Raw genomic sequence first — 16,576 nt, 5'->3', positions numbered from 1 at the left:
AAGTCCCAATCTCCAGAGTCCAGGGTGTTAAACTTACACCATAAATACCCTGACCCTGGTACAAAGACAGAACCTGTAAACCTCATCATATGTCATTATATCTGGTCCAAAAGGTAACAGGCATTTGTCAGACCTGGAGTTTAAAGACCCAAATGCTGAATAATAAGTTTCTTTAAAAGGAGGAAAGTGCTAGAAATCAAGAAGGACAAGCAAAGCGGATACATGGGGTCAAAATCTTAGAACTCCCTTCTTAACAGCACTGCAGGTGTACCTGCACCAATGGTTCAAGGTGGTGGTGAGGCAATTAGGGATGGGCAATATTGCTGGCTAGGCCAGCATTTGCTCACACCCCATGAAAGAGTAAATTGAAAAATATGTTGTTTGCATAGTACAGTTAGTCAAGTTATCAGCTGATGGATAGCTTTGAAATTGTAAAAGGAAGGTGGTCTCTTGTTTGCATTATTAGAAGGAAGACTGCTCTGCTCGAAGCTTCACTGTACAAGCTAAAATGATATAGTTTAGGCTATAGAATGAGAATTCATCATTAATTTCATAGAAAAACCAGTCGAAGAGGTTCTAGTGTAATCATCCATTTCTAACCAATCATGGATGCTGTGCAAACAGGACGGGGGAATGAAGCAAAAAGTTTTGGTTTCTACAAATCTTATAGGCAGGTAGAAGTCTAAATTCCTGGTAAAAGAAAAATCATTTCACACTGGTGCACCATAACATGGCAGGGAGTTCATGCCTAATACTTATCAAGACACCTTCCCCAAATTGAAGCAATGTCCTAAGTAAGGTAAAACTCAAAGTCCGGAGAAGTCAACTCAGGAACACAACTGACATAAGAATGAGAGAGAATAAGAATGAATTAGAAATTGGGATTGAAATTTGCCAAGTTAAAATTTCAAGTATCGTTTATAATACATATCTACAAAGACGCACATTATGTCTCTAGTGCAGTTTTAAACTGGGGCTTTAATGGGGCTGCCAAAGGTAGATTTCCCACTCAAATGAATCAGGTCTGAAGGCAGAAAAGGCTCATCAGGCAAGTCTAAAATTTTTGGTTTTGGGTCCAACAAGGAGCTGGAGTGCCCTGGAGATCCAAAGAAAACTTGTGGCCTATCCTGTCCTAGGCCACTTCCTTCCTCCCTTCCACAAGACCAGCATGAAATCCACGACCTGTCACTTACCTGGAAGCTGGCGATGCCTGGCCATTTGCCGCTTGCAGGTGCTTTTGGCCCATTCCAGGAGAGAGAGGAGAAGTAGCATTTAAATTGAGGCCTGGGAGTTAAGTTACCACAGGCCTGAAATTCAGGCATGTGAATGAGTTTTGCACTCATTGCACCATGACCACCACCTTGACCACCCCCCACACCCTTTAATCCGCCCAAAATTCACTTTGGGTTAAAGCCTTCTGTTTTTAAACTGAGGCCAGCTTTACAGTTCATAATAGCCTTGTAATTCCTTAGAACATGCGAAAAGCTCAGGTCTCTGTCTCAATCTATCTATTTAACATGCAGAGAAAGAAAGAGTGAAATATCAGTTAGTCTTTGTCTATATCATAAAATGGGTGACAGTGAACTTAATCCATAGAAAATAAAAATAAAGGCACATTCATGTCCATTTGATGCTTCCAGCCAAGATCAATCTATACCAGCTTTAAAACTGCCACAAATCTATGTTTCCTGCTCTTTATCATAAACATTGTCCAAACAGACTGGCTTATTTAGTAATTGCAATGCTCTTCTTCGCTCAACAATGCTTGAAAGTTTTCTCCGGGTTTTCTTTCTATCACTCACTACATAATAGAATTGGACTGTATCTGTACTGCAGTGACAGAATACCCATTGACCCCACTGAAGAAACAATTGTTTTCAAACAATATTACCAATTCACTCCCAAGTGAAAAGGAAACTAGATTAAACACTGAGAAAATTCAACAGCGATGAATGAAGTGCATAACATATGACAAGTGTCATATGACATATGACAAAAAGTTTCATAATCTGACTGATATAGGATACAGAGGCTACACTTCAAAGTACTTCATTGGTTGTAAAGTATTCTGAGAAGTCCAGTGATCATGAAAGGCTCTATATAAGTGTCTTTCTTTTTGAATTCATCACATACCAAAATAATGGCAGAAGTGGGATCTCACAAGGATGAGTGTTGGGGGCAGTATTGTTCATAATTTAGTCTTTGGAATCAAATACACAATTTCTAAATCTGTAGATGATTGGGTGGGGGAGAGTCAATACCAAGAAAGAATGCTGCAGGTTATATGACAATATTAATAAATTTGCCAATAACTGGAACATGAATTTCGACACAGGTTAAGTGTGAGGCATTCCATTTTGGTAAGAAATACAAGGAGCTCACAGATTATTTGGAAATTAAGTACGTAAATGGGATTGAAGAGAAAAAGGGATCTGGAAGTGCAACAGCCAATTCACCAAGGCTCCTTAGACAGCACCTTCCAAACCCACGACCACTACCATCTAGAAGGACAAGGGCAGCAGATGGATGGGAACACTACCACCTGGAAGTTCCCCTCCAAGTCGCTCATTATCCTGACTTGGAAATATATCGCCGTTCCTTCACTGTCGCTGGGTCAAAATCCTGGAACTCCCTTCCTAACAGCACTGTGGGTGTACCTACAGCACATGGACTGCAGCGGTTCAAGAAGGCAGCTCACTACCACCTTCTCAAGGGCAACTAGGGATGGGCAATAAATGCTGGCCTAGCCAGCGAAGCCCACATCCTGTGAATGAATTTTTAAAAAATCAACAACTAAAAGGTTACAAATTACAAAAAAAAGTCAAAAAGGTTATTAAGGCCATCAAAAAACAAGTTTATTTCTAGAAAGATGAACAGACTGGATCTCCATTGTCTTACCAAAAAAGCTGAGCAGTGACCTAATTAAGGTCTTTAAAATCATGAAAGATGTTGATAGACTAGACACAGAGTGGATGTTTCTGCTTGCGGGTAAGAGCAACACTAGAGCCCATCAATATGATATAGGCACCAAAAAATCAAACTGGGAATTCAGAAGAAATTTCTTTACCTAGAGAGTGGGGAGAATGTCAAACTCAATACCACAGGGAGTAGTTGAGGTGAATAGTAGAGGTGCCATTAAGGGAAGCATAGGAGGGAGAGGGGATAGATGACAAAGGGTGGGAGGAAGCTCGAGTGCATGGATGCCAGCATAGATTGGTTGGGTCACATGATCTTTGTATATTTTATGTAAAACTTGACAAGCTGCTGATGTTCTATACATCACATGTGAATTATGTGGTTACTTACTTGGACTTGTGATATCAGAGGTTCTTCTCAATTTTCCACTAGCTGTCCTTGTAATTCCTAAAATAATAATAAAGCATAATATTCACAATATGCTGATATACTCATCCTAGATTCATTTCTCCTTCCTTTCCACCAGTTTATTACAAACATCTTTGTTCACTAAGAGGAAAATGATGGGTTGCAAAAATCCCCACTGCCTGAAAAATCTTCATTTCAAAGGCATATACAGTGGTGTCAAAGTGACATCTTAAATTAAACTTCAACCAGCTTACCAATAAGAACGGTTGAAAATTCTGCCAAATAACAATTCCTGAAGAAGGATTCGAAACATTAGCCCTGATTCTCTCTCCACAGTTGCCGGGTTTGTCCAGCATTGATGTTTAGCGCAGTGGGTGGAATAATCCCAGATTTGCACTAAGTGCGGTAGTGGGTGGGTAAAAGGATGTTTTACCCGCCAGCCATAATTGCAGCTTTTCACGCAGTATCATCCCAGACCCACCGCATTATTTATGCATTCCCGGGAAATACGCCGTTTCCATGGTGGGCAGGCTATCAGTCGCCCACCACACCCTCACCCCGCCACTTCATCATGCTGGGTGTTACATTTAAAGTGCAGCTGTGTGCACACACCTCAGTGCTTCCAGCCCAGCTGTCCGGCACTTGGAGGGCTGCTGGAGACCAGAAATTTGCTGAGTCTGAGTCAGGTGATGAGCCTCTGGACTCTATCATGTCACAGTTGCTGGAGCTGCAAAGGCAAGCTCGAGAACATCAGGAAGGGATGTCCGCTGCACTCCTCAGATTGCAAGGCACGATGGAGGAGTCCATCCGTCTTCAGGCTGAGGTGATAGTGCCAGCATGCCAATGCACTGAGGTCAACACTGATAGGATGGTAGCCGTCATGGCGGCCTTGGTCCAGGACATTGCCGCACCATAGTTGGCCTCCATGAGTGTGCACACGAGAGGGGTGTGGGGCAGCCCAATCTCACTCCAGCTATCCCTTCTCCTCAAGCAGTCAACTAGGGGCCCTTGGGCACCCATAAAGAGGAGGATCAGCAGGTGTACCCCTTGGGGCCATCCATCCAGGTGACTGCAGGAATATCCGGCCCATCCGAATCCCCTCTTCCTGTGACCTCAGCAGCTCCAGCTCCACAGGACGAGGAGGGCGCCACTGCCACACAGCAGCACCCCAAAAGCAGGCCGGGGCTCTCCCGAGGACGCCCGCCAAAGTCATCACATACAGGGCGTCACACTCAGCAGGCTGCCCACCTCCGCTGTGGATGGCTGGGGAGAACCAAGACATAGCAGCAGGGTTAGGAAAGTTAAGAATATGTATCTCTTTAAGAGTTAAAACAATAAACTAAATTAACACAATAAGGGATAAATCAGGCACAGCCCCTAAGTCAGGTCAGCTGTAAAACCAAGGACAGAGTTTAAAGGAACCTTACAAACATTAAACCAAAATGTGATTAAAGGGGTCAACAAAACACCCCAGTCCCCGCGGTGCCCACCGGGCACGGAAGGCCTCGATGGTTCCAGCAGACACCGCGTGCTCCCTCTCCAGGGACACCCTGCCGCGAACGTAGCCGCGGAAGAGGGACAAACAATCGGGCGGGACTCCCCCCTCGATCGCCCGCTGCCTGGACTTGTTAATGGCCAACCTGGTCAAGCCCAGGAGCAGGTTCACGAGGAGGTCCTCCTCCTTCCCGACCCCCTTCCGCACCGGGTGTCCGTAGATCAGGAGCGTGGGACTGAAGTGCAAACAAAACAGCAACAAAAGGTTTTTTAAATAACTAAAAAGGGAGTGCAGCCTAAAACACCCTATATAAACGTGGTCCACGGACTCCACAAGACCGCAAAAAGAGCAGGTGTCTTGGGAGCCGGTGAACCTACACATTCTTCTATTGTAGGGGACTGCTGCATGCAACACCCTCCAACCCAGGTCCCCGATAGAAAGCGGGAATTCACCTCCGTAGAGGGCCTCCCATCGGGGGCCTCCGCCGCCAGACGGCAAGAAGGCATGCCAGGGCGTGTCCGGGCGGCGGACCAGGGCGAGAAAATGGAAAGTGTGCAGCAGCAGTCCGTACAGAAAACCCCTCCGCGCCATGCCAAATGACACGGAGGGCATGTCCCCGAGGCGGCTCATATTATTGCGGGGCACCGGCACCCGAGGGAGGGTTCGGGGCTTGGGGCCAATGTGGAATTCCGTCCGAACAGGGGAACGTTCAGCCGGAAGATCGCCGCGCACCTGGGCCACCTCGAGACCTAAAATGACTTCGGGTCCGAGCACGACCATCCTTAGGTCTTGGATGGCATCGGCTGCGACCTGGACACTCACTGACGCGCGACGCGCCAACTCCTGCGGGAGCATCCAGCCCAGTCCTCCGCCACCCAGCACGTCCCCGATCCTGGTCACCCCGGCAGCCACAGCCCTCCTCTCCGCCAGCCTCTGAAAGGGACGGAGGGGCAGATTCCTGAGCAGCGGCTCTCTGATGATAGCCGCTACTCCTGACGGGGGAGAGCTGAGTCGTGAGGTGACCACGTTCCAGACTTTGATCAGGTCCTGGTATAAGACGGGCAACGCCTGGAAGGAGCCACCGAGGTCCCTCTGCTCTATAAACAGGAGCTGCACGTCATAATTCAGGCAGTGCACCTGGCGGAAGAAATACGTCGCCAGGGCACACCATATCGGAGGAGGCTCGACGTAAAGGTATCGCTGCAGGGTCTGAAGACGGAAAGTCGCCACCTGCGTGCGTAGGCACACTAGCGCCTGACCGCCCTCCCTAAGCGGGAGACTCAGAACCTCAGCAGCGACCCAGTGCAACCTTTTATCCCAGAAGAAGTCGACTAGCATTCTCTGGATTTTTATGACAAAGTCCGGGGGAGGGGTCTAAGTGACCAGCCGATACCACAACATGGCGGCGATCAGTTGGTTTATGACCAGAACTCGACCCCGGTAAGACAGCACTCGGAGCAGTCCTGTCCAGCGCCGCAGGCGAGCGGTGACTTTCGTCTCCAGTTCTTGCCAGTTCGCCGGCCAGGATTCCTTGGCAGGGCAGAGATGGACCCCCAGGTAGAGGATGCTGGTCCTGCTCCAGGTGAAAGGCCTGAACTCCTCGGGTAGGGGATCCATCTGCCACGGGCCGACCAGGAGTCCAGAACATTTATCCCTGTTGATCCTAGCAGATGAAGCCGCAGAGTAGACCTCCTGGCACTCGCGCATCCTCCGCAGGTCAGCCAGGTCACTAAACATTAGGAGCACGTCATCGGCGAAGAATATGTAGAATCTTTTGAGTCAAAACAATAAACTAAATGAGGCGAAGAATATGTAACTCTTTTGAGTCAAAACAATAAACTAAATGAGCAAAAAGAACAAGGGAGAAAACAAGCACAGCCCCTAAGTCAGGTCAGCTGTAAAATCAAGGAAAAACTGTAAAGGAACCTTACAAACATCAAACTAAGATGTGATTAAAGGGGTCAACAAAACACCCCAGACCCCGCGGTGCCCACCGAGCACGGAAGGCCTCGATGGTGCCGGCAGACACCGCGTGCTCCCTTTCCAGGGACATCCGGCCGCGAACGTAGCCGCGGAAGAGGGACAAACAATCGGGCGGGACTCCCCCGTCGATCGCCCGCTGCCTGGACCTGTTGATGGCCAACTTGGCCAGGCCCAGGAGCAGGTTCACGAGGAGGTCCTCCTCCTTCCCGACCCCCTTCCGCACCGGGTGTCCGTAGATCAGGAGCGTGGGACTGAAGTGCAACCAAAACAGTAACAAAAGATTTTTTAAATAACTAAAAAGGGAGTGCAGCCTAAGACACCCTATATACACGTGGTCCACGGACTCCACAAGACCGCAAAAAGGGCAGGTGTCTTGGGAGTCCGTGAACCTACACATTTTACGATTATAGGGGACTGCTGCATGCAACACCCTCCAACCCAGGTCCCCGATAGAAAGAGGGAGAACACCTCCGTAGAGGGCCTCCCATCGGGGGCCTCCGCCGCCGGACGGCAACAAGGCACGCCAGGGCGTGTCCGGGCGGCGGACCAGGGCGAGAAAATGGAAGGTGTGCAGCAGCAGTCCGTACAGAAAACCCCTCCGCGCCGTGCCAAATGGCACGGAGGGCATGTCCCCGAGGCGGCTCATATTATTGCGGGGCACCGGCACCCGAGGGAGGGTTCGGGGCTTGGGGCCAATGTGGAATTCCGTCCGAACAGGGGAACGTTCAGCCGGAAGATCACCGCGCACCTGAGCCACCTCCAGACCTAAAATGACTTCGGGTCCGAGCACGACCGTTTTTAGGTCTTGGATGGCATCGGCTGCGACCTGGACACTCACTGACGCGCGACGCGCCAACTCCTGCGGGAGCATCCAGCCCAGTCCTCCGCCACCCAGCACGTCCCCGACCCTGGTCACCCCGGCAGCCACAGCCCTCCTCTCCGCCAGCCACTGAAAGGGACGGAGGGGCGGATTCCTGAGCAGCGGCTCTCTGACGATAGCCGCTACTCCTGACGGGGGAGAGCTGCGTCGCGTGGCGACCACGTTCCAGACTTTGATCAGGTCCTGGTAAAAGACGGGCAACACCTGGAAGGAGCCGAGGCCCCTCTGATCTACAAACAGGAGCTGCACGTCGTAATTCAGGCCGTGCACCTGGCGGAAGAAATACGTCGCCAGGGCACACCATCTCGGAGGAGGCTCGACGTAAAGGTATCGCTGCAGGGTCTGAAGACGGAAAGTCGCCACCTGCGTGCGTAGGCACACCAGCGCCTGACCGCCCTCCCTAAGCGGGAGACTCAGAACCTCAGCGGCGACCCAGTGCAATCTTTTGTCCCAGAAGAAGTCGACTAGCATTCTCTGGATTTTCGCGACAAAGTCCGGGGGAGGGGTCAAAGTGACCAGCCGATACCACAACATGGCGGCGATCAGCTGGTTTATGACCAGAACTCGACCCCGGTAAGACAGCACTCGGAGCAGTCCTGTCCAGCGCCGCAGGCGAGCGGTGACTTTCGTCTCCAGTTCCTGCCAGTTGGCCGGCCAGGATTCCTCGGCAGGGCAGAGATGGACCCCCAGGTAGAGGATGCTGGTCCTGCTCCAGGTGAAAGGCCTGAGCTCCTCGGGTAGGGGATCCGTCTGCCACGGGCCGACCAGGAGTCCAGAACATTTCTCCCAGTTGATCCTAGCAGAAGAAGCCGCAGAGTAGACCTCCTGGCACTCGCGCATCCTCCGCAGGTCAGCCAGGTCACTAAACATTAGGAGCACGTCATCGGCGAAGAATATGTAGAATCTTTTGAGTCAAAACAATAAACTAAATGAGGCGAAGAATATGTAGTTGCACAGCTTGGGCATGGGTGTTAATCACTTCAACATAATGTTCACTATTGTCAATAAACTCCCAAGAATGTCTCCCTGCCTATGGCTCCTTGTTCTGATGAGCAGTGTTCTTGTCACTCAGATGTGAAACCTTTCTGCACAAGATAAAGGCAGGTGTCTCAGTCCAGGGCCTCTTCCCTGTGCTTTGTGAAGCCTTCAGACCAAAGTGATGGTCCAACCTCACACTCCCTGGACACATTACTGAGGCCTGCACCTTGATGGTGCTTGTCATTGCTGCCAGAATGTTGTGGGCAGGCATCACAGAGTTCCGTCATTCTCTCTGTGTGCTCTCAGCACCTTTAAGGTGGGGCTGTCCCTCATCTCTTCAGCATCTGTGACCAGTGACGCTGTGCTCCTGAAGGGGTCAGGTGCTGAAGGTGGATAAAGGATCAGATGCTTTTAAAGTTTCATGGCTGCGTCTCCATGGTATGACCCTGATCACAGAGCACAAGCGAGCTGCCCTCGGCCAGACAGGAGTCAGACATTCTCAGAGCCAATGTGAAGATATATGGAGTGTCCTCACTGCATGTCATCATCATCCTCCTGCAATCGAGTGACTATTAGGGCCTCCACTGCGTCTCCATGACAGGAGCACTATCACAGAGGGTATTCACGCTGCTACAAGCCAGACAGGAGCCAAACATTCATAGATGCAATGTGAGGGACTATGGTGTCTCCTCACTGCATGTCGGCATCATCCTCCATAAATCTAGCAGCTATGAGGGCCTCTCGAGCGCATCTGCCTCGTCTGGCAAGTGCGATGGCCTCATCGCTGTCATTGTCACCTTCGAGGACCTCCTCACCTTCATTCCTGTTGACGTCCTCTTCATTGGAGGAGACCTCCAACTCCCCCATCTCATTCTCATCCAGCTCCTCTCTCCGTTGCAGCGCCAGGTTGTAAAGGGCGCAGCAGATGACGATGATGTGTGACACCCTCTGTGGACAGTATTGCAGGGCTCCACCAGACCGGTCCAGGCACCAGAACCTCATTTTCAGCATCCCGATGATCTGCTCCACCAAGTTGCTGAAACTCTCATGAGTTTCGTTATACCGTCGCTCTGCTGCAGTCTGAGGCTACCTCACAGGTGTTATCAGCCACGTCCTCTGCGGGTAGCCCTTGTCCCCGAGGAGCCATCCCTGCAGCTTCAAAGGATCCTGGAAGGCTTCAGGGATCTGTGACCAACTGAGAATGTAGGAGTCACGGACACTCCCTGGAAACGGTGCACAGACCTGCAGGATGTGTTTGTGGTGGTCGCACACCAGCTGCGCATTCAGTGAATGGAATCCTTTGCAGTCGACATAGTTAACCCCTTGTTGTGATGGAGATCTGAGTGCCATGTGAGTGCAGTTGATGGCACCCGGCACCTGTGGGAAACCAGAGATCTGGGCAAATCCAATCGCTTTTGCATCCTGGCTGTCTTGGTCCCGTGCAAAATGCACAAAGTTGTGTATCCTTGTGAAGATGGCATCCGTGACTTCATGAATGCATTTGTAGGTGGAGGCTTGTGATATCCCACAGAGGTCACCTGCGGAGCCCTGAAAGCAGCCACTGGAGTAAAAATTGAGCGCCCCAGTCGCTTTCACAGCCACGGGCAGTGGATGCCCTCCATGTCCCCGTGGTACCAAATCCTGCAGTAGCTGGCAGGTATGACCAACCAGTTCCCTAGACATGCGCAGTCTTCGATGACACTGATTCTCAGTTATCTGTAGGAATGAAAGGCAGCGTCTATAGACCCCACATCTACCTCAGTGTCAACCAGCGATGGCTCGCTGTGGCTCTTCAACTACGTGTGCAGGAGCCCCAGCTGCTCCTTCCTGAGGGTGCTGCTCCTCTCTCTGCGCAGCCAGGTCCCCCCATCACTCTCTTCTCCGTCGTCTTTGCTCTCTGTAGGCCACGAGGCATACAACTAGTTCACCAGGCTCCATGCTCCTGATGTACTCCTCCTGCAGGATGAAAGTGAGAGATGCGTGGGTTAGCATGGGTGTACTAAGAACCTCTCCTGGTTAAGTCTAAAGTCCCCTTAACGCATCCCAGGGAGTGCTGGCCACCACTTGGATGGCCAGAGATTAGTGCGCTGCATGGCTGCCCGAGACCACACCCACCTCCGTCCCACTCCACCTGACCAATTGGCAGCAGCTTTGTCCATTGGACTGCATGCTGTGCTCTCAGCTCAGGCGCAGGCATTCTCCTAACCCGCACTGCAAGGCTGCGCTGTTAGCCTGAACCATGGGGGTGACTGGTCCAAAACGGAATAATGACATTGCAAGGGGCTGTGAGCACCTTCACCAGTGACTGCTCCAGGGCCAGTTTTAACAATGAGATTGTACAATGTGCCCAGTCGTCCAACTGTTCTGCAGTCCACAAAAATGCTCATTAGTTTGCAGTCTGTGCCCAAGGGGTGAAAAGCTCTGAAGCACTTGGTGGCACCTTCATGCCTTTGCATTACTTGAGTGGGCAGATAAGCTAGAGGCCTGACTTCATGTGTCAATGTGGCTGCGTCTGAACTGTCTCAGCTGCAGAGAAATGGTCATTTTAAAGAAGGTTTCCCTAATGTGTGGCCGCATCCCTCAAGCCTCCATCCTGCATGTGCTTGTGCACTACCTTCAACCACAGGGCAGCCCTTGCCATCCCCCCCGCCCCCCCCACAAGTTGCCTCAACACAGAGCAGCTCTTGTCTCCACCCAAAGACGCCTCAACCGCAGGGCAGCCCTTGCCCCCACGCCTCCAAAGCACCTCTACCTTGAAGTCCAACAAGCGAACCGGGTGAGTGCTGTGCAACGTTACTGTACGGTCACCTCCAAGTTCCCCTCAAAGTGCAGTCGGCCAAATGCACACCTTATATATTCTGTTGTGAAACGCACTGGCATGCAATCACACTGATGTGGGCGGACAATCCAGCGGGCGGGGGGTGGGGCTGGCGGGGATGATTCCGGCAGGCTGGCCTTATAATGATATGCACAATGAGGTTCCTGACTTCCTATGGTGGGAAATGCGAGCAGCCATTGACGGGCTGAGCGGACGATCGCAAACTGATTTCACAATGTCGTGAAAACAATTTTTGGCCTTCTTGCCATATTGTCTGCTCACGCCGCTCAGCACTGAAGTCCAAGATTTCAAGGCAGTGTCAAATTTACTCCTGATGCTATATGAAGAATCACTCAGGTATGACAGGCTAGATGCATCTCTGCATGGCCAGAGAGATGCAATAGAGGGAAGGTTTAGATTCCTAGGGCATCAAGACAAATTCGCAGAATGTTGGAAGTTTTCAGGATGGAAGCTGGGTTTCACCCAAGACAGATTGCTAACCAGTGCCATTGCAGGGCAGTATAAAATGGTAGTGAGCAAATTTAAACCATTAAAAGGCAGAATAGAGATAATCAAAACAGGTAAAGAAGTTAACTGATGAGTAAATAATACAAATGCTGTAAAGACCTAAACATACTTGACCCAACTTTTGGTTGCCCTTCACATTGCCTTCACTAGGTTGCTGGCCGATTAAGTTGCTGTGAAGGGCCTTGGGATATTTTTCTATGTTATAGGTTATTGTAGTCATTGTGGTTGTGAATCAATTTAATTTTTACCTGTAGGTATAACTGTGAGCCACTGTATTTTGTTATTGATGCAAGTATAGTTGCACAAGAAATCAAAGTTGGGAGGAAGAGTTGCTATTTGAATATCAAAGTGCTAGGAGTTGAGCAAGTCTTTCCATTTGAAATAAAATCAATAACTAAAAATGTTGAAATTGTGCGTTCATTTCATACAATAGTAAAATCAGGGTGTTGTTCTAAACTGATCACCTCAATTGGGTCAACCACTTTTGAGCGGCCCCATTGACAGTTGGCCAAGAATGGTTTTAATCTAATGCTGCAACTAGAAGTTCATTATTTGCCTAGCTATTGACAGATTCTCCTCCAAAAACTCTTATGGGGCTGTCCTTTTGAGTATTTATTCCATGGTTCTGATGTAAATTCGGTATCTTGGTAGCCTCGAGGAGATAAGCAGGTGGGGACTGTTGTATTATGGGTTATTTAGATGTCTCAATGATGAGATCTTGAGACTTGTATATTTAGACATGAACCGTTTATTGTTAATCTTTAACTATTTACAGATCCCGGGTTACTGTTGTGTACGGTGCTGCTCACCATGCAGGTAGGCTGCTTCCAGAGTGTTCTCTCTGGACTATTCTCTCAGTCTATTACCATGTGACTCTATACATCATACCATGGGTGGTGCTATTCTTCAGTTCCACATTAACCCTGGCTCTGCCAAGCACATTTACATTACAATGGCATTCAGGCACATACAACATCATACAACAGGGACAATGACATCCAACTATATTCATACAGACCAGCAGAAAACAGCATGTTTCTCCTGCTTTCAAGGCTGTAAAACGTCTTCATTTCAAAACCAATTTCTGTAAGAAATTTTCTCGGATGCTTGCTCCTTTATTTAAAAAAAATGCAGAAGAAAGGCAGAGACTGAAGTAACAATTACCACTGCAGTTCCATATTAAATCTTGGTAAGCTGCCAGTTTTAATGTCTGCCTTCAACTGACACTGCTAAACAGAACAGCAGCAGCAAACAGTCCACTTTTTTCATGCTCATGAGTTCTTGACCAATGGATAGGGAGGATGAAAGAAGGAAGATGACAATATCCTTATATTTCATTTCTGAAAGGAAGGGACAGAGATTTATATCTTCAAGGACTATTACATCAGCCATTGCATAATGCAATTTGAAATGAATGAAGATCAAGAATCAACTTGCAACTATGAATGCTTTAAGAAAACAGGAGCTTGCAACTGGATATTTGATGTCTAGGGCTGCAACCTAAATGCAATGTCAGCCTACCAAAGCCTCAAGAAGCCAAAAACCGATCTGCTGAGTGACTTTAAAGCCTTCAGCTTCTCCCATGCCCCGGCCTGGACTGCAGTTTAACCATTAATTCAGTGATCCCCATTTTGTGCTTCCTCCAAAGATATAAAACTTCAATTTGGTTAAAAACAAACAGAAAAAAAAAGTACTGGCAAGGTCAAACAAGGTTTGAAAAGAAAGTTTGCTAGATAGGATTGGCAGGCCAGTTGGAAAAATATATTTCATGTTCTAAAAACTCTTCGTGAAGTCCATGTGGATTAAAAAAGTATTTAATTTGCCATTGAATGGAGACCACAGAATTCAAAAGGAATACATTTTAACCAAAACCAAAATCATTCTTCTAATAAATCTCTTCTGTTTTAAAAACGTGGCAGGACTGTCAGTGAGTCAGTGTGTGTGACTCAATCTACAGCTGGGTTAGCTTTCTTCAAACAAAACACTTCAATGGAATTACACAAAGGAAGGGCATTTATATTTTTTTTAAAATCATTTTCTTTGTTCAAACTGAATTGCAATGCCTTCAAATTAATGTTCTCTCTCCCATGTTCAGAACAATGCCAATGTTGTAACTTAAATTTATGATTTTTTTTTTCAAATCATTGTGCCTTTATCTCCTTTCTTCATGCTTACAGCTAAGGGACAGCTACACAACTTGAACCCAATGTCACTGATGTCCATGTAAGCAAGGGTGGCCAGGCTTAACAAGGTTATATCTCTTTTCTCTGTTGCTACACTTGACAGCTCCAATCAGGCACTGAGGGGACTGTATTTTTGATCTTTTGTGCTTTATAGCACAGATTGTATAAACTTCTTGCTTTTACTACAAACCAGTTATAATTAGTCCCACAGAAAATGAAAGCAAGAGGGGAGAAATTAAAGTAAATCTCCTGGAGTAAGTTAGAAAATGCTCGATTGCAGAATATTTTTATATGTATAAAGTGAACCATTTGGAGTTAAACTTTCAAACCTTTCACTGAAAGAGTAGAGAATGTTGCTCCACTGATTCGAGATTTTATCCCCAGTCCCCAATAGTGAGGACAGGATTTTCCTTCTGGGAGGCGGAAAATAGATATTGGGCTGGAATTTTACACACCTCTCCCCTGCCCCAAGAACAGGCTGGAAGGTAGAAATGGTGGGCGTAAAATCAGTTGGCATGGTGAGGGACACATTGCCTGATGCCTGCACTGAAATTTTACCAGTGATGGGGTAGGCATTGGGCAGCCCACCTATCCTTGGACCAATTGAGGCCCTTAAGTGGCCAATTAATGGTAACTGGTATTTTACCAGCAACAGGGGTTGCTGATGCCACATGGTGAGGCAGCCAGGTAAACCCTGTCAGCTCAGGGGTTATAGATTCCCTCCTGTTCAGGCATCCTGTGCTCAGACACTCCCCTAATGGTGATTGCAGTGCCCCCCCACAAGTCCTGGCCTCGATCACGGCCCTCCAACCTCCTCAATTGGGGCTGGCCTGACAGGCCCCAGTGAAACCACCTGACATACTTTGCCGTCCAGCCTCCATGTTGCTCCTTGTGTGGAACTGGTTGCAGTTCCAGCACTGGCCACCACACCCTATAGTGCTGCTGGGACTGGAAAGCTTCTAGCCATCTGATAGGCCAGGAGTTCTCGAAGACAGGACATCTTCCCAGATGGGGGTGGAAACTATGACCTGAGCCACTTAATAGCCAGACAACCATAAAATCAGGTTTTAGGAGGTTTTGTGGTGCAGTGGTAGAGTCCCTGCCTCTGAGCCAGAGCTCTGAGTTCAAGTCCCACTTCAGGACTTATTGGCCATGGAAGGAACACCATGACACAGTTCAATATGCTGATAATCAGCCCAGGAATTCTTCCACCACCTCGCCACTATTCCCCAAAGGGAAAAACGCGTGTATGAAGATAAGTTAAAAATAAAATATGGCTGATCTGATTGCAGCCTACACTCCTCTTTCCTGCCCATCTCGTATTACCCTCAACTCCCTTGACAATCAAAAAATCAGGTTGTGACTTCCTGGGCCTGCAGGGATGGACCCTGACTTTTTACCGGGGGCGGGGGGGGGGATGTTGTAATATGCCTTTAAGGGATATCAGCCTGAAATCCCTAGAAGGGAAATGTTTCACTTGATCCAGTCTTATTTTCACTTTTGCTTTGAGCTGAGCACAGACACAAGTATAAAGCTTTAAGGTTTCGGAGCTATGTATAACTGTTCTCATGTGCCTAGTCTTAACAAATGAACCCACAACCTGTTTACCCAATCCCTTCTGAGCGATTGATGCCTTGTGCCCTGACAGGGTGGAGCCACCACCTCCACAAAAAACTCAGGCTGGGCATTGTTTTTGGTTTCTGAATCTGTCCCCAGGGAGGAAACATTTACTAGCCTTGATTTTGAAGGGGGCAGCTCCTTAATTGGCTTGGAGAAAGGTTTGGCAGCCAATTAGTGACCGTGGAAATGGGGCCAGACTGTGCAATGCAGATCCATTTTAAGCAGGCCCCTGTTAATGTGGCTGCCAATTCAGTGCATTGCTTTATTTCCGAAAGGTGTCTCAGGAGAGGCAGAGGCCTTGAACCCGGGTTAGGGCAGCCTCTTGATTTGTGGATGTAGAGGACCTCCTCAAGGCCGTGGGGGAAGAGGAGATGAGATCCTTTTCCTGGGAGGGTGGCAGGTGGAGGCCATTCACCCAGCAGGCCTGGATGGTGATAGCTGACGCTGTCAGCAGGCAGAGTGCTGTACACCAGAACTGGGTCCTGTGTAGAAAAGATTTGATGACCTTATTCATTCTGCCAAGGCAAGCACAATGACAAACCATCAGGACAGGCCTCTTGAGAATTCATTCTCCAGCAGACACACCAGCAGAGGAGCCTTAGGGTGCATACTTCACTTGAATGCCGAGTTGTACACCAAGGGAAATTGGTGACTGATCCATCAAAATAGCTCAGAGGCATCATGCTGCTGAGGACCTACCAACACTGAAATGTGTAACTGAATAGGAGCAACTATCATTGACCATAAGAGGACAGCAGTGTCTTATC

The 16,576-nt window shown here is 48.5% G+C and overlaps 1 protein-coding gene across 2 annotated transcripts in view; it reads right to left on the bottom strand.

The window, feature by feature from the left end:
- LOC144699737 (neuronal-specific septin-3-like) overlaps nt 1-16,576 on the bottom strand; it is a 264,727-nt gene that overhangs the window by 208,735 nt on the left and 39,416 nt on the right. Inside the window, exon 2 of one of the 2 annotated variants that reach the window (XM_078570913.1) lies at nt 3,307-3,363. The exons of the other annotated variant lie outside the window; for it this stretch is intronic. Coding sequence (XP_078427039.1) covers nt 3,307-3,363 — 57 coding nt within the window. The remainder of the gene's footprint in view (nt 1-3,306; nt 3,364-16,576) is intronic. 2 annotated transcript variants of the gene reach the window in all.

This window comes from Cetorhinus maximus, chromosome 24, assembly GCF_964194155.1.
Source record: "Cetorhinus maximus chromosome 24, sCetMax3.hap1.1, whole genome shotgun sequence".
Classification (NCBI taxonomy): domain Eukaryota; kingdom Metazoa; phylum Chordata; class Chondrichthyes; order Lamniformes; family Cetorhinidae; genus Cetorhinus; species Cetorhinus maximus.
Note: the sequence above shows the minus strand (reverse complement) of the source record. Positions and strands in the feature narration are given on the sequence as shown.